General features: G+C 54.8%; 1 protein-coding gene across 2 annotated transcripts; it reads right to left on the bottom strand.

The window, feature by feature from the left end:
- Positions 1 to 538: 538 nt before the first annotated feature.
- On the bottom strand, positions 539 to 21,622 carry LOC107521859 (proline dehydrogenase 1, mitochondrial). 2 transcript variants are annotated; one of them, XM_016166956.2, is made up of 14 exons: positions 21,582 to 21,622; positions 16,921 to 17,129; positions 12,126 to 12,160; positions 11,574 to 11,723; positions 10,413 to 10,477; positions 10,089 to 10,205; positions 9,571 to 9,650; positions 8,786 to 8,867; positions 7,332 to 7,424; positions 7,083 to 7,229; positions 6,061 to 6,236; positions 4,815 to 4,913; positions 1,256 to 1,344; positions 539 to 1,181 (listed from the first exon to the last, which is right to left on the bottom strand). In XM_016166956.2, exons 2-14 carry the CDS (start codon positions 17,076 to 17,078, stop codon positions 994 to 996), a joined length of 1,479 nt encoding a protein of 492 aa, XP_016022442.2. In that variant the 5' UTR covers positions 17,079 to 17,129; positions 21,582 to 21,622; the 3' UTR covers positions 539 to 993. The 2 variants fall into 2 exon arrangements, with proteins under 2 accessions (XP_016022442.2, XP_016022441.2); XM_016166955.2 differs by having other exon boundaries at positions 21,320 to 21,586.
- Between the last annotated feature and the right edge of the window lie 747 nt (positions 21,623 to 22,369).

Below are 22,369 nucleotides of genomic sequence, written 5' to 3'. Positions count from 1 at the left end.
GGCCCTTGCCTGGTAGTTCCATGGTCTACAGAACCAGCAGGGGCCCCTCCCTAGAGCTTCTCTCATGCAGCTTCAGGACAAGCCCCACCATCTTTCCCCTAGGGCATTAGCAGCACATCTAGTCTGCTCTACAGGGCTGGCAGCTGAAGAGTGTGGGGTGGGGGCAGCCGTAGACCTGCTGCTATCAGAACAAGAACCTGGTGTGGGTCATGGTCACAGAGCAGCAGGGTCTGAGAGAGGGAGAAACCCAGGGTGGGGAAGTACCACCCCTGGGAACATCCAGTCTGCATTGGTCTGAGCCTGAGGGCCCTGCTTTTATCTTGGGTTGTAGAGTTGGGGGTAGGGGGCAGCAGGCAGGTCCAATACTACAGCCTAAAGGGAGGTATGGGTCCAACCCCCAGAGGCACATGATTTGGGAGAGGCAGAGCCTGAGGTGAGATTTCTCAAGCCATCGGAGATATTCCCTCTCTGCTGTTGACCCACCCAAGGGCTCCACAGGATAGAGTGTTTTGGGCACAACACTGAGGGCTCTTAGCTACAGATATAGTGGTTTATTGATCAGATTGCCTTCCCCAGCCTGTCTATTATCCATGTGTGGGGCTTAGGTAAATGAGATGGACTCTGGTGGAAGGCAAGCTTTCAGTTCCAAGGTTGTGGGGGTGAGCACAGATGGGGGCAGTGCCCACTTGTTGAAGGGCAGTTCCTGACTGCCAGGAGCTCTAGCAGGTGTCCGATTGGGCTTACACCTGAGTATCCACATCCTGGGCAGGGGCCAGGGGTCAGTGAGGCCCCACTTCCAGCAGTTCTCATAATCTTGGGTGTAAGAAAGTGAAACCATGTGAGGTTGGGCTTCGGTCATAGTTGCAACATCGGCCTAGGAGCCACCCAGACCCCCCAAGATCCCTGCCCCAGCCTGAGGACCCCAGAAGGCTGAGTCTGGCGGTGAGTCTGGCGGTGAGTGCTGGTGGCGGCAGCAGTGGCCCATGGGTGGTACTAGGCTGGGCGGTAGAAGAGGCTGCCTTTGCTGAGCCTCCGCCTGAGCTCCTTCCATAGCAGTTGCCGCTCCCGCTGGGCACCCTTCATGACACTGCTGTTCTCCAGGGCTCGGCGGGACAGGTAAGGCAGCACCTCCATCACAGGGCCGAAGGGCACATACTTGTATGCAGGGAAGCCTGCCTGGCCTGCATGCACAGGCAGAGGCAGTGAGTCCCAATCTCGATGCCCCCAGCCCACTCCCCAGGAGGGCCCAGCTCACCCAGCGGAAAGCTGATCTGATCACACATGCCCAGCAGCTGTCCAAAGTACACCTGGCGATCAGCGGGATGCAGGCCCAGTTCCTCCATCCTGTGACCAGGCAGGGCAGTGGGTGAGCCCCTGGGCTCCCTGTGCTAGATCTTAGCCCCTCTGCCCCCCAGACCCCCATCCACACACTCTAACTAACTTCCATCCCCTGCAGTGTGGGGCATAGGTATAAGCTCTGTCCTATCCAGATTAGGTCTCTGCCCTGCTGTTCCCACCTTGGCTCACGGCCACCAAGTTCCCTCCTTCCCTAGCCAGCCTCCCCTCCTGCTGTGCTCATTTCCCAATGGCCCCTTCCCTCCTGCCTTCCCAAACCCGTTGCTGGTACCCTGACCCATTGAGGCAGAACCCCCAACAGCCTGTCCACAGTGTGGCCCAGGGAAGCTCAACCCTCCCACTGCCCCTTTCTCCAGCCCTCGTACTTAGGTGGCACATCTCAAGTCCTCCCACCCCAACCTTGCTTCTTGTCCTCCCCTTGCTGGCTGCTCCATCCTATATGGCAGCCACCAGCAGCCACTGAGTCTTTGGAAGGTGGCTGGTGCTACAAGTGTCAAACATGTGAGACTGTGAAAGAGTATGAAAAAAGAATGCAGAATATCTTTTTTTTTTTTTCTGAAATACTGAATACATGTTTAAATGGTAATATTTTGAATATGTTGGGTTAACTGAAATGCTTTACTAAAATTAACTTCATCTTTTTCTTTTAATGTGGTTACTGGAACATTCAGAATAGATGTAGCTCCCACTTCTATTAGCACCACTCAGATGTTATGGGGTACAGGGGTGAGGCAGTTCTGCCCAGCACCCTCTCCTGTTCTCACACCTCCACTCACAGGATGTTACAAATATTCCAAGGATTTGAAATACCTACTTGTTGATGATTTCATTTTTATTTCCTGCTTCCTACATCTATTTGTCCAGACTTGGTCTATCTGTACCAGCACTCTGGGGCTGCTCCCACTTTCCACTTAACCCCAGAGGTATGTTCAACCTGGGTCCTCCTCACACCCACCCAGGCCAGGCCTATGCTTCCCTGCCCCTGCCCCAGGGGACTTCCTCACCCTGTCTTAGGGCTCTGCCACCTGTCCTCGGTTCCCAGAGCACCAAGGGCACGAGGATCCCTAGACCTCCAGAAGGGTCTTGCTCAGGGCTGAGCTCTTATGTTGGGACAAACCAGTTGAAAGTAGCCTGATCCCCATGATGTCACCCTGTCTCCAGTTCACACATCTCTGTCCCCCACCAGAACATGACCCCATGAGTACAGGGCTTTCGTCACGTTGCCTACTGACTTGGTCAAGTGGCGTCCTGCAAAAATGGCTGCTGACCCCCACCCCGTCGGTGTCCATGCCCTCTCCCGTGCAACTGCAGCTTTTCCCAGTGCACAGATGGAGGCTTTTGCCACCTGGCGTCTGGACTGGGCCTCGTGACTTCCTTTGGCCAAGAGGACAATAGCAAATGTGCCATGGACAGAGGCTTGCCCTCTTCAGGGCTTCTAGAAGACTGAGCTCACCATGTGGCAAAGCCTGGGCTCAACTGTTGGACAATGTGTACATGCTGCAGCCCCCTTTGCTGCCCCAACAACGAATGAAGCCATTTAGGGCCAGTCAGGCCCTAGCTGAGTGTCCACACTGCTGGCCCACAGAACATACTGCTGTTCAGCCTGAGTTTGGGGTTGGTTTGTTAACTTGGTCAAAGCTGACACAGGCTGTCTGACTGAGGTCCCTGGTGTGCAGCGTCAGACACCTGCGCTGCTTCCCAGGGATGATGGGCCCAAGCTGCTCGGGGCTCCCTGACCAGCAGAGCAGGAGCCCAGAACTGTGGCCTGTTGGGGCTGGGCCTTCCCCATGATGGGTATTTGTGGGGCCTGGCATGGGACCTGGAGGCTACGAGAAAGGAGAGAGCACTCGGCCGGCACTCAGGACAGGGGAAGCTGCATTCAGGGCAGGAGGCTGCCATGACCAAAATGGTGAAGACAGATGTGTTCTCAGTGGGAAGATACAGAAATCAGGAGACAGGAAGCCTTTCAGAGGTCAGATTGTAAGTTTCATAGTTCTCTGTCCAGTCAGTGTCTGAGTGGACTAGACTGTGATTCCAAGCAAAAATGTGAGTGGCCAAGAAAGTCTGTAACTGAAACTTAAGAAGGTGGCGCCTTGCACACAGCTGGTTCCCATCAGGCACACCACTGCAGGGGTGCAGGTTCCCGAGTGCTGGGCCAGGGGTATGGGAAGCTCTGCGCATAGATCATCTAGCGGAGAACCCTGGCATGAGAGGAATCAAGCCTTGACCAAGGTTCCATCACACAATATTTTCAAGCCTAAGAGAAAGCCAGGTTTTAAAATTTGCAGCTCAAGCATGTGTTCATTTTAAAAGTAAGAGAAGCCAGAACTAATCTTTGCTGGGCACAAAGGTGGCCCTCTGACATCAGGTGACAAGGATTGGGCATCCAAGGTGGGAAATGAGGGCCTGAGAAGTCCCTAGCGATGAAAGTAAGAAGGTGGACCGGTCCTGCTCGATTCCCGCACCCCCACGGAAACAGCCAGACCCCAGCCCATCCTCGCCCACCCTGGCAGAGATTCTCGGGAGGGAGCCTTGGCGCCCATGTTCCCAATCGTAACGGCTGCAACTGCTGTGCTTTAGAAATTATGGTTTTCGGTTGCAATTTCAGACTGAAAAAGCCGCACCACCACAAACATAGGATAAGTGGCAATGTTACTGAATGGGTTTAGAATGACCGGTCAGCTCTCCAGGCAGTGCCTAGTCAGGCAGCACCCTCACCCCACCTGCACCTTCACTGCTCCTTCAGAAGCCCCATTCAGCAGCAAGCCTGCTGTGCGACAGGAACCCCTGCTTCCTGGGAAAGTTGAGGGCCATCAAGACCAGAACAGGGCCTAAGCCCCAAGAAGGCAGAGGCTGGGGAGAGGCAGGGGAACTAGGCCCCCTGGTGTGGTGCTGCTCAGGTTAAGACACGAGACATAAGAACATGGTGATAATACTGGAATATTTAAGAATTTACTCCACCTTATTCCTACATCTGAGTTGTAAGGATTCTGCCAAAGTTTTGTTCCACAGGGCAGGCATTTAAAGAGAAAACAGACTATATTAAATTCCAGATGAACTTTAAAATGTTAAGAGAAATTGTTTATAAATGAGGCCTCCTAAGGCATTCCAATATTACACATTGTATTTATGCATTTCAATTAGCCATTTAAGTCACCTAATGAAATTTATTCCTTGAATTTTAAACTTTAGCAAGTCAAGTATTAATTGGAAAAACCAAATTAACTGCAAATAGCCATTTTGCTACAGCAGTGGTAATGCCCAGCCAGACCTGGCAGGGCAGGAGTCTGTGGGGCGCTAAAGCCACCACTCAAGCTTGTTCCACAGATGTTCCCTGCAAAACACCCACGGTGCCTGGCAGGTTACTCTGCACATGCTTCCAGGGTGCTCACCAAGCCCCTTCCTGACCAGAGGACCTCTAAACAGCTGGGGCGGGGATGGGGGGGCGGTGCGCCTACCTGCGCAGTGTGAATTGCACTGTATCCTCATTGTGGGAGGCCACCATCACTTCAGCTTTGGCGTTGTGCTTCAGCTCCTCCAAGACATAGTTGAGGCACCTGGGAAGGTTGCCACATGAGCCTGGGCCTGGAGAGGTCCCCACAGGGGCAGAGGCCACAGGCTGTCCAATGAGCCTGCTCCTCCCAAAGGGGCCTGTGACAACAGGACCAAAGAAAGGAGTACTTGTCCCTCCTCAGCACCCTGTGAGTAAAAACAAGTGAGCAGCACTGGGGCTAAACGTTCACAGGGGACTAGCTGAGGTACAGTGTGCCGTGCGCCCAAGACATGCAGCTCTGCTTCAGGAAGGGGTCTGTAAGGAATTTAAAAGCCCGGGTTGAGGGCTGGGACCCCCTGTGGCATGAAAGATGCTGCCATCTGGCAGTGAAGACAACATTCTCTGACCCAGCAGCTCCAGCTCCAGGAACGTGTTAACAGCTGTGTCCTCACCCATGCGTACAACAGACAGGGACAGGTTGTGCCCTGAGTCACCCTTGTAACAGCGGAACACCAAACCACTTGAAAGCTTGCAGGGATGCACATAAGCATGGGCACCCCACGCTGGCCATTAGGGTAACTAACAGTCTGCATGATGACCTGGGGGATCCAGGTACAGCTTTACTGGAAAAGCAAGGAGAGAGGACTGAGCACACAACACCAACCATGACACAGTCCGAGCAGCACCGACAGGCACAGCAGCTCCGGGAAGGAAGCAGGGTGCTGCCGGGGAGAGTACAGGTGGGTTAGGGGGAAGCACTCAAGAGTCAATGTGAATTTACAACACATCCACACAATCTCAGAGAGAAAAAGCATGAAGTCAGCCTGTCTATGCTGCATAACAGGCCACCAAGATTTAATAGAGCAAAAGAGATGCAGAACAATTGATGGTCCCCGGAAGCCAACGAGCTGGGGGGAGGGGCTGCGCCAGCACCAACCGGGCTGTCGGGAGACCTGCGCCAGTTTAAATTTTGTTCAGTAGACATTTCTATATTTAAAAAACCACCTTAATATTTTTGAGAAGTTAAAAGCAGAGAAAATAACCACTTCTGGCCTCAAGGCTCCTACCAGAAGCTTCTGACCCCTAGGGCTGTTCCCCCATTGGATGGGGGTTCTACTGGGTCAGCTCCAGCACCAAGGCAGTATGTTTCCCTTTCCCTGTTTATTCACTCCTCTCCTTGAGGCTCTGGGGCCCAAGGAGGGCTGGCATACCTGTGGTACATGACGTTGGTAGCCTCGTACGTAGGGTTGATGGGGTCCTCATAGCCAAACTCCTTAGCACGGGCCCGCTCCTGGGCCATGTATGCACCTCGTACCAGCTTCGCCCCAAAACACCAGCCCTCACGGCGAGCCAGCTCCATGTCCACAGTGACGTTGTCATAGGCATCCTACATGGCCAGGGCCAAAAGTCAGTGATCAGGGCGGCCCCCATCTAGCCTGGGCGTAGGGGCTCCCGAGGTGTAGTCAGTGCGGGGTACCAGGGTGGCAGCAGCTGGCTGAGGGAGGTGCCCTGTGCCCACCTGTGGATTTTCAGGGGATCTAGGAGACAGGTGTGGGTGAGGGAAGCCTTTTGACCTGTTCCCATGGAATGGTGACAGTGGGAACACCTGCAGCCCCTTCTGTGTGGCCTGAGGACAGTCCTTTGAAGGGACAGGGCAGGTACTCACAGCCATGGCGCATGCCAGTCCCCTAAGGCTGACTTGGAAGTGAGCACCTGCCTGGATACCCCCCACCCTTACAGCCTTGATGCCCACCCCACCCCATGGCCTCTAAATGCTTTGCTGGTCCCCAAGCAGTCCAGCCTAAGTTTGTGCTCAGGGATCCCACCCTGAAACATCCTGGGCCTCAGGGGAACATGCAAAATTCTGGCCATCTTTTCCTGGGGAGGGGCCCAAAGCTTTCATCTGATCCTTAAAGGGACCTAAAGTAAAGGAGGTGGTAGAAAATGGTCATTCCTGAAGGCTTTGAAATCTGAAGATTCAAGTACATTAAGAGGCTCCTAAATAAGCTTCTTCATCTTCTTTCTACCCTTCAACACCCTTGCCTGGGATCTGGGGCCCAGAGTAGAGGCCAGCACACTGGGTCATGGGTCCTGGGGGGCCTTTCATCGTGCTCAGGGGCAGTCATGCCCAGCCAGCCGCAGCCACTGGGCAGGGGCCTCCCTCAACAGCAAGGCTCCAATGGGGGTGTGTCACCGCCTAAATGGTGGGGGGAGGGGGGTCGCTGCAACATACCCTGAGGTAGCACTGGTACGTGTTAAAGATAAGCGGCTTCTGCACGTTGAACTTGCGCTGCATTTCCAGAGTCAGGCGGCTGATGGCGGGCTGGAAGTAGGTCTGCTCAGCGTCCACCATCAGCCGCACACCCACCTCCGTGGCTTTCTTAGAGGTCAGGAGAGGAAGAGAGGGTTTGTCTGGGGCTCAGGTGAGACAGGTTCCCACCCCTACACACACACATGCCCAGGCACATCCCAGGCCCACGACCTTGGCCAGAACGCCCATCCTCTGCAGCAGCCTCATCATCTGCTGCTCCTCCTTCTCAGTGAACCCCAACAGCAGAGGCTCCAGCTGTCCTGTCTGAAGGGGGAGCATGCGATTAGGCCACAGCAGGGACCCAGACCATCCTCTCTCTAGGCTAGTGCCCCCCTGCCCAGAGCCTACTGATACCTGTTTCCTGGTCCCCAAGACCAGTGAGGCTGCCTCATCTTGGTCCTTCTTCCACCCTGTTTATGCCTGAAGATCAGTGCCCTGCCCTGAGGCTTGATGGTGATACAGCAACGAGGCCACGTGGAGGCATAACCTTGCAGCCAGCCAGCCAGCCAGCCAGCATGCTCCTACTCACAGAGCCAGCTGCCTCAGGTCAGGCCTGCACCAGAGCATCTGCGCCCACAGCCTCCCCAATACCCTCATGGGTTCTCCTTTCTGCTTCCACACAATGCTAAGGAAGCTACCCTTGAGCCATCCAATCACCAGGAAAGACAGCTCCAAGCAGCAAGAGGGCTTGGAGGAAGAATCATAGCTACAGGTTCCCCTGCCACACAGCGGGGGATGGAGGCATCATTCCCAGATGGTGGCCTTTAGGGAGCTGGACAGGTCAGCAGTGGGCTGGTGCTCAGAGGTGATGGGCACCCACCCTGCAGGCCTGTGTAGCACTGGAGCCCTCTGCTCACCCCACTTGTCTACTAACTCTGCCAAGGGTGCTCCCAGCGGGGCCTCCGTGTCTCAGTTTAGGGGCTGAGCTCTCAGCTGAGGCTTGCAGAAGGCAGTGTTTGGGGACGTTTTCTCAAGGCACACCTGCTGCTGCATTACATCCCAGCTTAAGGGACAGTTTCAAATATGGACAGAAATTACTGGATATGCACCCATGGACAGAGTCTTATCCCTCTCCCCTTGAACATAGGATCCTAGTCCGAGTGACTTGCTTTTAACCAATGGAATCGGGCAGAAGTGATGCTGTGAGACTTCTAAGGCTAGGCTAGAAAAGGTGACAGAGCTTAGCCTGGTTTGTGGGGACACTCCCACTGGGAACCAGCAGCCAATGGTAAGGAAGCCCTGGCCAACAGCTGGCCATGTGAATGGGGACCCTCCATGGTGGCCCAGGCCCCGCCACCCTCTGAGTACAACTATGAGAGAAACTCTGAGAGAGAACCATCCAGAATCATGAGAGAGAATAATGTGTGTTGTGCTTTCAGGCCAGTGAGGTTTGGGATGACCCTCGATGATGTGTGGAAGGCTCCCCCAGATACCCTTCTCCTCATGGGTCTCTGTCCCACCCTGTGGGCCACCACTGTCTCTGTTTTCTTCCCCTGGACCACTGAGGTCTCGTGGGGCCAGGGAGGACAGTGGTCTTGGCCCAGAGCAGGCAACAGGGAACATTTCCCTTCCTGGCCCAACATCCTGAGACGAGGCTCAGTGGCAAAGGGGGTGGGTGGCATCACCTGCATGTTAGGGACCACCAGGTGCTTGGAGAGTTCAGTCCTCCTGTCAATGAGGCTGCTCCAGTCCAGCAGGTCCAAGGTGCTACAGGAAAAGGTGAGTGAGCAGAGCGGCAGGAGCAGCTCTTCCACCTGGCCAGGCAGCTTTATCCACAGGGGCTAGGATCTGCTGGGACCCAGACTCCAAACTAGCTCCAAACTATAAGAGCACCCACAAACCAAACCCTCAAAGAACCCGCCTCAGCATTCAGTTTCAAAAGACGAAATGTAAACATTGTCCTCAGTTTAAAAAATGGAAACCAAAACAGAAATGTGATCTGCATCGGGTCAGCAGCAACTATGAAAACTCGGGGCATGCACCAAGAACACCGCAGGCCACGTCAGGCTGGGGGAAGAGCCAAACATGGCAGGATTAGACAGCATGCAAGTGGACAGCACCCTGCTGCGAGCCCAGGGGCCCTGGTAACCTCAGTCCCAGCCCCCAGCCCCCTAAGAACGATGCTTGGGGCTCTCTAGGGTCTCAGCTACCCTATGCTTCACCTGCCTGCTGTGCGGGGCCCAGGGCGGACAGGTCCTGTGTCCAAGCTGCTGCCCCCATCCATGGACTCTGGCTTCCTCAACTCCCATTCTGTGTACCTCAGGGGAGCAGTTTCTTTGGTGCCAACACCCTGAGGCCCATGCACTTGGGGAGGGTAATCAGGACTGGGAGAGGCTGCTGGGACTCAGCTGGAACCATGGCAGAACCAGAACAGTTGCCCACTGCGTTCTCGGCCAGACACTGCTCTTACCCGGACACACCGAGGGTCTCCGCTGTGAACCAGTTCTTAATCTCCTTCCTCGATGCGATGCCCATCTTCGCCACACTTTCCTTGAAAAGTAAAAAGGCATTAGTCTGCTGGTGTCCTCCAGCCCCATTCACTAACATTTAGCGTCCCCTGCCTGTTGGTTTATGATCAGTTTTGACTTGATTACGCCGTCAGTGAAAACAGGATACAGTTCAGGCTTGTGTCTCTTCGCCATAGATGGGTCTATCCCCACCCATTCTTGATGCCCCTCCCTGTCCCTACAGTTCCACAGTGGCCTGTTACCTGTGAGGCCAGCACTTCCACCCCCCAGCCCAGTGCATCCTCAGCCTCTGGTCAGATTCTTTCCAAGCTGAACCCTAGCAGCTTCAGGGTGGGTTGCAGGCCCTGGAGCAGTTCAGGAAACTCACTTCAGATACCATCCAGCCAGTTCCTCCCAGGCAGGGCACCTTCCCAGCCCCACAATGCCCACCCGCTTCCAGCACCAGGGAAGGGCTGCCCACCTGCAGTGCCGCCACCTTCAGCTTCTTGTCCATGGCGGCCAGTCCGGTGTTCCCTTGCTCTGCAGCCATTTGGTAAAAGAACCGTCTCCATTTGGTCAGCACATCTGAGAACTGCAGCTGCAGAGGCAGGCCTGAGCCCCTGTCTTGAGTGCATACCCAGCTCCCTGCCCTGAGACAGCTCGCATAGCCCCTGGGACCCTCCCCGTCCCACCTGTACTCCTGGCTCCCAGCCCCAAGGTACCAGCACAAGAGCCTTCACTGAATGCCCACAGCAGCCTCTAGTTCTTGCAAACTCCTTCTGCACATGATGGCTCCCGCACTTACCAGAAACTGGGGTCTCCCCAGCGCAGTGAGCTTAATGGCTACGAAACCGTCATCACTGGCTGCACCTATGGGGAGCCACAGGAAGAACCTTTAGGGCTCTAGAGGGGGAGGGGGAGAGGGAAGGCTAGGAGCCTGTGCTAATCCATAACTGCAGTGTAAATAGCTGTGCCAGACGCCCCACCCCAAAGGTGGGAAGGGTGGCTCGGCAGGGTTTATGTTTGCCACATGAGTTAGGAAGGCGGTGCCCATTCCTACACAGTCCTAATGATCACCCCCTCCCCTGCCTCAGTTTCCTCTCTCGTGCCATTAGCACCCAGGATGCCCATGGTGGATTTACAGAACATAGAAACACAAAGCAAAAGCACAAGCTGGAGAGTTGGAAAGCACTCCAGCACCACATTTGTATCTCACTTCCAGAGTTTGTCTTTGCTTCTGCGGGACCCTCCAGTCTATTTGCCCCCAGGCAGAAAGGGCAGGGAGGCAAGGAAACATTCCTGGCCCTGGACAGTGGATGGCTGAGCATCTGCCTGATGGCTCGGGGTCTCCCCAGTACCATTCTTAGAAGGCTGCTTCTGATCATCGCTCATATACATTCCTTAAAGTGTTCAGAAGGCGTGGGACCCACTTTCCAGTCACAGGAGGGTTGCTGAGGACGCACAGAGGAGCAGCACTGTGACCTGGTGGGTTTCTGAAGACTAAAGGATGTGGAGGCCTCAGTGACCTCCTGACTTAACTGGCCTCCCAGGCAGGCACTCATGCCCCAACGTTGTGTGGGGAAGACTTCTCTACTAAAGAGGATGTGGCACCAGCTCCCTGTGCAGCCCTCAGCAGACCCAAGTACTAGGGGCCACTAGCCCACTGACAGCTTCTCCAACAGTCCAAGTCCAGGCACTTGGTACCCAGGAAAGGAGCAGGAGGCAGCTGAGTTCTCCATGGAAGTGCTGAACATAGATGCGACTTCAGCGTGACTTGAGCCTAGTCTGTGGCTCTCCCATGTCACCCCAGGTCATCCTCACAACACTCAGGACCACCCAGACAGAGAGGAAGCCCCAAGTGAGGGCTCTAGCCCTGGTTCCCATTTACCCACCACGCCTCCCTATGCCAGGTGTTAGCTGGGGCTGAGGCTGGCAGGTAGACAGCCAGCAAAGAGTGGGGTCCCACCTAAAGCCTCAATGCAGTGCAGGAATGTCTCCATGTGGCTGTCACACTTGGCTTCATTGGCGTAGGAGTAGGTGCGGGCACTGATGACACCGTCTCTGTGGTCTCCAAAGGCCTGGTGGGCCTGGTTCTGCTTCTCCCTCTTACTGGTGCCTGCAAATGGCCCAAGCACTCACCCAGCTATGCACCGTGCTCTGGTCCCAACCTCAGCCCCAGCACACAAGGAACTTCTCCAGGAAGCCCCACAGCACCCCTGCACTGTGCTGCAGGATGCCACCCAATACCCAAGCACCCACTGCTCTTTCTCCCTGGCTGAGCCCTAGTCGCATGGCAGACCCGAGCCAGGAAGGCAGAGCCCAGACTGACTGAGGGCCATGAGAATATGTTAGCATACTTGGAGCAATGGCCTAGTTGCCCATGGACACAGGGAGGAACTTGGCACTGCCCCTTGTTCCCTGGGCTCTCCTGTGTACCCAACCCAGGCCGCGGGCCACAGTGGAGGGTGGGATAGTAGGGGGAGAGCGTTCCTTGGTGAACAGCTTGCCTCTTACTCACCGCTTCCCTTCCTTTCTGCCTCGGAGGTACAGGACCTGCAGGAAGGAATAAGGCAAGGGTCTGGGTCACACCACCTTAGACACAAGTGATAAGTACATTCCTATCAGGGAGGCAGTAAGAGGAAGCTAGAGACTGAGCCCTGAACTTGACCAGCCCTGTGTGAGGGCTGGGTTAGCCTGGGCAGGTAAGAGTGACTCACTAACCCCACCCACCCAGGCCTCCAGAGTCACCTCCTTTGAGGTGGGAGGGGCAACAGCCTCTACACCAACCTGGTTTATAAACTTTATTCCCTGGAAAAGCCTCAGGCTGTCCATGGGTGGAGCCCCTCCCTAGCATGGGTAAGGGACAAAACTACCTAATAGTAGTAGAGAGTTCTCTGAGCAGCCCAGGGCACGGAGTGAGTCCCTGAAGCTAGCTAAGCTATGTGGTCATTCCTTCTGAGGAAAGTACAGGACTGTAGAGCCAGTCAGGGCTCATGAGGGATGAAGACAGCATACAAAATCCCCAAAATCGAGGTGCAAAGTCTCTTGCTTTCCCACTTGCCCCCAACATCCAGGCACTTCCAACCACTGGGGGCCCAAGGTCTGCTTCCTGCCCCTACCTCTAGACACAACTGCTAGGACCAGTACCTTGCTTCATTCTTGCCCATTAGGCTTATTTTCCAAGCAGCAACCCAAAATTTTCTTTTGAAATGCAAACCCTCCCATCATATCCAAATAACACCTCCAGGCCTTATGAGGACAGGATAGTGAGGTCAGCCCTTGGCCCTGGCTGTCCCCACCTCACCCAGCTCTGAGGCTCAGCCTGGCCACACTGGCCTCTCTGCAGTCCCTTAGTTGTGCCCTCACTGGCCCAGCCTGGCCTGCTCCCATCCCCACAGGCATCACGACAGACACCAACCTCCTCCTCACAGTGGCCACAGAGTCTGGGACAGCAAGTCATTGCTAAATCTCACCATCATCTCACCATCACTACCCACCAGGCTCAGGGTGGCCCCCCAGCAGCTCTACCATCTGACTTTGTATTTAAAGCCTCTTAAGTCAGTAACCACGGAGAGGGCTCAGCTGCAACCCTGCAACCATCACGTGACTGCCAAAATGCTACGGGAAGGGGCCTGCAGCACACAAAGGGTGGGCAGTAATTTTTCACCCAGGGCACTCTGGGCCAAGGTAATGCCAGAGAAGCCACTGGAAGGTACCTGCACCTGTGGTAGCTTCACATGTGTTAAGAGGCTGTGACAGCTTTTACCTTCCTGCTCCCAGAGTAAGTCCTAGGCTACCCAGCCACCCTCCAGGGGCCCGCCCTCCCTGCCTGGCTTCTGTGTAACCTCAGACCCTAAATCTGGGACTCTGAGCCAGAATGCCTAGGTTAAGACCTGGGAGTCCCAGCAGCCAGGCCAATTTGCAGGGGCAGGGGGCTCCCTACACAGTAGAATAGCCCACGAGGCCACAGCCTAGAGATGGGAATGGGAGCTAGGCAGGCAGCTGCTGGTCTGACTACCTCATGTGAACCAGAAAAAAAATGCTTGATGTAACAGAAGAGGATGAGGTGTATGACCATGTTGGCCCCCCACCACACGATATCCCTGCTCGGGACAAGGAGCTCCCCACCCCTAACCCATCCTGAGGCCCCCAGGCAAGGGTACCTACAAGCCCCAGGCCCTCCCAGCTGTGGCCCAGATACAACTAGACAAAAGCCATCCACTAAGACGGAAGCACAACGTGGGAACCCAACATGTATGTTAAGGCAGGAGCCTGGTCAGCAAGGATGGTGGCTGGCGGGATTCAGGCCTGCTCTGTGACCACACAGTCCTCAGCTCAGTTAAGGTAAGCATTAAGGATGCAGTCATCTGCCTGCTAGGCAGAAGGACTTCTATCAGAGATGGAAACAGTTATCTATCTGAAAGGTCCCCAGGGCCTGGGGACGTGTGAGGTTTCCTCCTGGCTGGCTCTGCCAGACTGGGGTAGGGGAGCGGTCTCCTTCTTGCTCCTAGCAAGCTCCATGACAAGAAAGCAACCGGAAGTCATGAACTTCCTGGGCATAGACTAGAAGGGAAGCAATTTAGAAATGGGCCAGGCAGAGGAGCCAGGTGGGACTGCACAGCCACATGGTCAGGTGGATGGGTCACAAAGAGACAAAGACAGCAGTGGTGAAGTTCACTTTACCACAGAGGGAAAGGACAGCACCCAGTGTACACACACACACACACACACACACACACACACACACACACACAAGCATGCATGCACACACATGTGCATGGCCCAGGACATAGAGGAGGGAACAGGGGACAGCTGGGGGCAGGCAGCAGAGAAGGAAAAACACTCATTCCCCCAGGGGGCCTGCAGAGGTGGCAGGAAGACCCCAACCACCCCTTCGGCTACCTCCAAGCTCAGCTCTTGGCAGCTATATCTTGTGATTTGTTGACTAGATGCCTTTTAGAGAAAAGCAGAAAGCAAGGGGAGACCAGGCTAGTCACCCTCACTCTAGCTCTCGTGAAATACGGGCCAGGTGGCAAGAGGAGAAAGAGAAGCCTGGCAAAGTCTGCAGGGATCATTCCTACCTGCACACCTGTCTCCCTGGCTTCCCCACACCCTGGCTCCAGGCAGCACCTGAGACAATCTGTGCACACTAGTCCCTTGCTCTGGGGACCAAGGCCCAAGAAGCCTCCAGTCATTCCTGGGTCTGCACAAAAGGGACAGACAAACCTGCCATCCACACTGTCCCTGGTGTCCTTACCATAGCCAATCAATAGTATCGTGCCCAAGGCCCTTTTTCCATGCCCACAGCTCCCAGCCTGCTAAGGGGACCATTATGGGGCTCCTCTCTTAGAGTCAAGGCCTGGGCCCCTGTCTTCTAACAAGTGTGAAAATCACCATCCCACCCCCTCCCTAGGTGGTCACTGTCTCCCTCCTGCACTTCTGGGCTCTCATCTCCTGCTTCCTACCCTGAGAAGCCTTCCTATGTCCCTTCATCATACCTTCAGGAGGCCTGCTGGGCCTCTTGCACATTCGGATGCCTCTATCTATGCCGTTCCTCTTACAGTTATGCTGAAGGCAGGCCCAGCACCCCACCCCACCCCACTTACAGCCTTAATTGGGGGTAGTGGCCTCTGTATCACTCCCTAGAGCAGAGTCCATGGCCCTTGTGTCAGAGTTAGGAAGACAGCTCTCTAGGCCCCAGCAGGACACAAAAGCAGTTCCCCATATGGCGCTGCATGGTTAGAACCACTCCTGGCCAGGAACACCCAGTGAGCCAGGCAGGCAACTTGATGGTGTGGGTGGTTGACCAGCTCCAGCAAGCCTGGTTTTGCACCTCAGCCCAGGCCCCTCAAAGCCACAGGGCCACCGACAGCAGAGCTGGGCATGCATCCTTGACACTTGCCACTGGCATCAGATGGCAGTCACCCTGTTAGGGCGGAGGACTGCCACTCATGTCCCAGAGCCCATTGAGCAGGGCTCCTGCAGGACGAAGGACACCAAGAGCAGGGCAAGGCAAGCCTACTTCCCCATGCTCCCTCCACCGGGCAGGGGGAAAGTCAGGTGGATTACCCTGGGAAAGGAGTCTTTTCATACCAGAGAAAGAAAATTCAATTGTGAAACCACCCAGCCCTCCCCCTGACATAGGGACACAGAGCCCATTAGTCGGTCAATAGGCAGCCACCACCCACTAAGAACAGAGGAGATGCTCAGCTGGAAAATGCTGCATTTAAGACAGCGAATCACTAGGCAGGGGCTGGGCTCCCTAAGCCAATCAGCAGCCACAAGGCTTGGACATTCTGTTCGCAGGGCAGGAACCTCATGTGATGCCTTTCACTTCTCTCTCCTCCCTTCCTCTCCCTGGGCCAGAGCAAACACCACAGCCTGAGATGGGAAGGTTACTCAGCAGGCCTGTTCCAAGCCTCAAGTGGGTCAGGCACAATTGCTGTCAGGACTCGGGGCCCCAGATGCAACCAAGGGCCTGGCTCAGAGGGGTGCAGGCACCAGCACAGGAACTGGGTGTTTTGCAAAGAAAGAGCTAGTCTTGTCTGGCCACCCTGTTAGGCCTTTACTCTAGGAAGCAGAGGGTGACCTCCAATTCTGACTCAGCAGAATGGGTCAGGGAAGTACCCACCTGTTCCCATACTCACTGTCTAGAGAATAAGCCCACAGCAAGTCAATGACCTCAGGCCAGCCTACCACACTGCTCCTGGCTGCACATTCCCTTTTCCATGGAGCCCTGGGCATGCTCCAAACCCACCAAGCAGAACCCAGGCAAAGGTGGGGCAGTGGGGACCCCCCCACCCAGCAGATGCAGGAAACCTCCCACGCCAGAGTAGACACATCATTTGTAACAACTGGGGAGCCTTACTCTCAGTCTTGCAGGCCATTTGGTGTCTGACACAACCATTCAACTCTATAGGGTGAAAGTGATTTGAACTTCATATAATTTTCACATGTCACAAAATATCATTCTTGATTTATTTCAACCATTTTAAAATGCAAAAACCATCCTTAGCTTGCAGACTACACAAAACCAGGCGGTGGGTGAGATCAGCTGCGGACCATAGTGTGCAGACCTCTATCTTTACCACTACTATGGCCTCTCTTGCATACACCAGGCCTCCTACACACTAAGCCTCTCATGAAAGTCCAGAACTGTCAGCCTCACAGTGCAAAAATGCAAGAACCCCAAGCCAAACCCAGGAGGGCTGTAGGTAATCAGGCTGACCAATCTCTCCTAGCCTTGGCCTCCTCCCAGGCCAGGCTTCCTTGGGGCACTTCTGAGATACCACCAGAAGCCGGGCAGGTCTTACTCCATCTCCTGGTGCTTCGCCTCCTCGGTGCTCAGGTCCTCCTCCACACCATAGTCCAGGATGCAGCCCACGCCGAAGGCCCTGTTGTGCCGGATCAGGGGCCGGATGGACTCCTGGTCCTCACCAGCCACAAAATGGCCATAGAAGGTCATCTTCATTAGTTTGTCGAACAGCCTTTGTCCCAGAAATCTTCTGGAGAGATGAAGCAGCTGAAAGGCAAAGGAAAGGAGCTGTCCTGGGCCACCAGCCTCCCATGTCCCCAGCAGGACATCCCACTTCCCCATTCCCTTTACTCTAACCACAAAGCCTTGACATGCTTTCCCTACGGCCAAACGCAGCTCGAGGCCTCAATTTTACAGTGAAGACCACCCAAAGCAGCTTCCTAGTCTGTTTGCAGCAAATGTCAATCACCCACTCCCCATGCAGGGCAGGTCCTAAGTGCTGCCGCTTCCCGCCTTGTATGCTGATAGATGATCCTAGTGGCACTCAGCAGAAGCCTGATCACTATGTGGTGGATAAAACAGAATGGCAGGTCTCTCTGGGAAGAACATTGCAAGTTTTCATAACGTTCTCTGTATGTATACCTCAGAAGGCTATGCTGGGGAAGAGAAGGATTTAGTGCAACTTTCTAGAAGGCAAACTCTCAGATTTTTCAATGTTTTGTTCACTGCTTATTCCAAGTTCCTAATACAGTGCCCGTCAAGGGGCCAACTCTCCAATGGTTGTTGAACAAATGAACAAGCACAAAATTCAGTATGAGTCTGAATTCAGAAGGAGTGAGGTGTAGGCTGATAATAAGCCAGGTGACCATCTACAAATTTCTGTGAAATGAGAGCCCACCCTGAGACCAGTGGGGACTTAGCAGTCATCCAGGGCCACAGTGGACCAGTAGCTCAGACAGATGTGCCCCTGAGGAAGACAACTGTCCAACATTCTTCAAACATCCTTTGAATTTCTGCCAACGTTCATTCAAATATCCTGAGCAGCTGCTTTGTGCCCCAGATAATTCTAGGCTGACCCAAACAGAGGAGCTCACATTCTACTGGGGAAGAAACCCTGAAGGAGGGAGGAACAAAGTAATTCCAGGAAGTGATTCAGAACAGGAAGATGTTTTGCTAACTTATACCAGAGAGGGGAACTTGCCAAGGTGAAAGGGTGACATGGAGCTGCCACAATGAGGACAACCAGGGCAGGAGAAATGGGACTACCGGAGGCCTCCTGGGCACACCCACCACCTGTCTGGCAATGCCTGTGTGTCCAGTGCCCCCACTCCCAGCTTCGACAGGAAAAGCTTGAGGTTTCTCAAACCCAATGGATAGTAGAATCCTCTATTTTGTGGAGGCCATTTCTTAAGACCAGGGTTTCAAGGAACAATCTTTAGTCTAAGCAAAAGCATGAGCAAGTCAAATATCTTCATCCCCGAATCATTCCCCAGCAGTCCACACTGGCCCCAAAGCAGACTTGCTCTGAACTGCAGGATGGGGCTCAGTGGAGACGCCTCAAGGCCACGCCTGTGGGCACCACAGGGTGTCCCAAGGACTAGTTTCCAGGCTATCATCTCTATTTTGCTGTAGTTTCCATGTCTAATTTTATTGCATCTCATTGTTTTTATGAAGAGAGCTAAAAACAAAACTGCCAACAGAAGAGGACAGGGCAAGCCTTGCCCCTACCCATCCTAGCCAGCTTCATGTGCAGCCAGGGCTAGAGCAGCCTCACTGGAGGGGAAGCTGTGTCTTAAACATACTGAAGGTCACCCCAGTGGCAAGCAGGGCAGAACAGCCATCATTCGGTTCTGGAAAAGAACCCCTGACAGTGTACATGTTGGCTCAGAAGACTGGCAGGAAGGCGCCATGTGTGGAAATATCTCTTCTCAGGTCGGCAAATTTTCCCATTCAGGGCCACGTGGTAATCCATTTAGGCTGTGTGGGCCACATGGCCTCTGTCATAACTATTCAGCTCTGCTGGTATAGTCCAAAAGTAGCCACAGCCATCACGAATCAAAGGAGCAGGAACAAGATTGCCCCTTTATTGACAAAGACAGGAAGGCTGGGGTTTGGGGCTCTGGGCTGATCACACCCTCCACTGCCTTTGTAATGACCTCCTGCTCCAAGGGCAAAGCTCATAGGGCATGGCCACCCAGGTCACCTGAGCTAGTTACGCACCCTCTCACCATGCCAAAGGGGAGGTTGGCCAGTCACGGGGCTGTGGAAGCATATGGGGTGGGGCTGGCAATTTTAAAGCCAACTCCAAAACAAAGTGGCCACTTTGCAACCATGTGGGCAGCACTACTTGAGATGAGAGTGACCCCACCTCTTCTCTGCATGAGGGTATCCTTTCTAGATTTAGAAACCTGAACCAGTAACAAATACACTCATTTTCACTGTAAAATATAGATGCATGCTGAGCAAGAACAGGTAGAGCCAGTTCTCTCTCCTCCCTGCCCCCTGTAGGGCCACTGTCACCATCTGTAGTGTCTCCTTCCATCACCCTCTTCTGCACTGGCTCACACCCAGGCACAGAAGCCTTTGTCATGAAAGACTGTGATTTTTTAAACTCTTCTCAGTTAGGTCCCCACTGGGTCCCAAGCCAATGCAGAGTTCAAACTGGGCTCTTTCAGGCTAACACTCTCCCCGGGAGCAGATTCGATGACCCCCAACACCCCAGCAAGAATTACAAAGACTGGAACTGCTCGGCAGGACAAATTTTCAGCAGGAGGAATTGTCACTGCAGTCCAAAGGACAGGGAAGAACAGGCGCACAACTCTGCAGTCTCTTTGGCCTTGGCCTCCTTTCCTCCAGCACCAGGCATCAAGGCTGCCATCATCAGTGGGACCACCAGCAGTGACAAAGGCAGAGCAGGTCCCATTGGGGGCATGCAGAGCATCGACCACCACCGGTGGGCTCTTCCAGGGCACAGGCAGCCTGTACCCACAGCTCAGTCCAGGTACTCTGGCACTTGCCCTTAACAGGCATCGCAGAGACAGCAGAGCTGACACATCCCTCCCAAGGTACTCTAGGGCCCCAAGGTCTGCTGACTTCTCTGCTGATTTTGAATCCAGCGATGGAAACTGAGTGTTGAGTCTACAGAAATTTGGCCTAGCTGGTTCCATGCCCTCTCTCTCCCTCCCTGCCATCCACAGAGGAGGCACCACTTCTCCACTGCTCATCCCAGACCCACCCAGCAGTCCCCGTGAAGCCCGGACTGTGGAAGCCTCATTCCCATCATTGAGTCCCTACAGAGACTCTACGGGCAGCCACCTTCTGACTCTCTACGTCATTCCTGCCCTCTCCCCACTCCCATTGCCTCCTCCCTCCTGACCTCTACACCATCAGTGCTTGCCACTCCTTTCTGGCTGTTCCTCAGTTGTTGGTGCTCCCCAAAGGGTCCTTATCACCTCCCACACCCCACCAGGTTCCTTTGCCTCGAGTGCACTCTTTACCAGTGGGCTGTCCACAGTCACAGCTTTACCTCAGAACATCCCTGGCTGCCACAAACATGAAATGGCTTTCCAGAGGCCTTCACTTCTCCAGTTCCACCCCTTCTTCCTCCATACCCCTCCCTCCCCCATTGGTCCTACACTCTAAATCTGACCGTGCAGTTTCCAGAGACATCCAGGTCAACACTTGTGCTGGCCTCACAGTTCCTTCAGAGCCACCCGACTCCAACTCTGTGGGCCTCTGCTCTCACCTTGTACCTGCTGTGGCCTGGCCCTGAGGTGTGGTTCGGTGTTCTTCCATGGTCCAACCACCCCCCGGGGCTGAGAGAGGAAGCACAATACCTTCCACACAGTCTCGCCTGAGAAATCAACACCACCTTCATGAAGAGCCCTTCCAGACCTTCGGCACCAACAACTGGAGCCTTGCAAACTGTTCCTAGGTTCACCTTGAAATAACTCTATCTCTGTACCCCAGAGTAGCAGTGGCTAAGACAGTGTTCTGTTTCTCCCCTTCCCAAAGCCCTCATTCTCTTCAAAGTTGCCATTAAACCTTTAAAAGTTGGGTGTCTGAGCTTCCCATTTTTTCTCCCAACGCGGTTCATCGTGGCCTTGGCCAGGAAGTCCCCGGGTAACGGAGAACTCCAGGATCCTAGGCTATGAACTTTTCAATACGACTAGATTTAGTTTTGGGTAACATGAAGGTCACTCAATTTTAAATTTTAGGTCACAACTTTTGTATTACTGCAAGCGGTATACAGCCTAAAATTTAAATTGTTCTTTATTTTTAGTTGGTAGCAAAATAAAAGGAATGCAGGAAACACCTCCCTTCCTGACTCTCCTCGCTACGGGCCATGCTCAAGAGACTCCAGCTTCACATTCTGAAAGTTCATAATTAATACCGGGACAGACAGAGGACCCTGTGAAGCCCTGCGCACCAACTCACCCATCCGACCACCCTCGCACCTGCTCGTGGTGCGCCAGCAGTGCAGGCGAGGCACACAGGCGAAGCACTAGCAGGCTGCGCACCAGCTCCCAGCTGCGCCGGCTGCGGTACGCCTCCTGCACGTTGCTGAAGTCCACGACGGGGAACCGCGGCCGCGCGAGCTCGGCCGCCCCGCGTCTCAGCATGGTCACCGGGCCCGCAGCACGCTGCTCGAAGGTCGCCGGTGCCGTTGACAGAGGGGCGAGGCGGGGAGCACCAGAGCACACAACAGACCAGACGTACCTCAGAGCCATGGCGCGGTGTCTGTTTGCCTCGGGGCTGCTTAAGTACATGCCACCGCCCAGCCCCTCAAGCCCCGCCCCGCATCCTGCCGCGCCCGCTTCTCTGAAGGGCCCGCCCCGCCCTCTTCCAAGGCAACCCCGCCCTACGCCCTCTCCACGAGAGTCTCCGCCCCACCCTAGCCCCCGCGCCTGCTCCGAGTGAGGTCCTTACGCCCTGCACGTTCCCGAATAGTCTACGTCCTCTGTTAGAGCCCGCCCACCGCGCGGTGCCATTTACGCCTGAAGCCCACCTTCTCAGCCCGTGGCCACACCCCCAAATAGGACCCTGTCTCCTTGGCTGCTCACCCCCACCCAGTCTGCCTAGTCCGCAGGAGACCCCGCGCCTCCAGGTACTAGGTCTGCGACCAGGTGTGCGATTTCTCTCGCGTTTCACAATTCGCCCTGCTGGCTAGGTGGGCTCAGAGCCCATGCGTCAGCACCGTCGCACACCTGCACACCTGGATTCCTCCTTGGTCTTTGAGCTGCATGGACTCACAGCTGAGGCTGGGCCTGCGGAGAACTGAGAATCTGGGAAGGTGGGAAAGTGGTCCTGCTTCTCCTGTGGTGTAAAGGGGCGTTTGGGAGCCATCCGTCCTCTCCTCTGGCCCCTTAGGAGCTTGCCCAACTCAGTTCCACGGCCCACCCAACACGCAGGAACGGACCACCAGGCTCCTCTGGGAACCCCTGCAGTTCCCCTGGTTTCAGCCCCATCTCCATCCAGTGCAGGCCCTCAGTGTCATCCTTAGGGCT

Source organism: Rousettus aegyptiacus, unplaced genomic scaffold, assembly GCF_014176215.1.
Source record: "Rousettus aegyptiacus isolate mRouAeg1 unplaced genomic scaffold, mRouAeg1.p scaffold_m13_p_5, whole genome shotgun sequence".
Classification (NCBI taxonomy): domain Eukaryota; kingdom Metazoa; phylum Chordata; class Mammalia; order Chiroptera; family Pteropodidae; genus Rousettus; species Rousettus aegyptiacus.
This window is presented reverse-complemented; position numbering and strand designations above follow the sequence as displayed.

What these genes read in the sequence shown, in the direction of transcription:
- LOC107521859 (XM_016166955.2), bottom strand. Translation starts at nt 21,484, where the DNA reads ATGCTGAGACGCGGGGCGGCCGAGCTCGCGCGGCCGCGGTTCCCCGTC. An exon ending in TGAAGGTGGCGGCACTGCAG is followed by an intron (nt 9,651 to 10,088) that starts GTGGGCAGCCCT and finishes TTACTTTTCAAG; the next exon opens with GAAAGTGTGGCGAAGATGGG. An exon ending in TGGTGGTCCCTAACATGCAG is followed by an intron (nt 7,425 to 8,785) that starts GTGATGCCACCC and finishes CTCCCCCTTCAG; the next exon opens with ACAGGACAGCTGGAGCCTCT.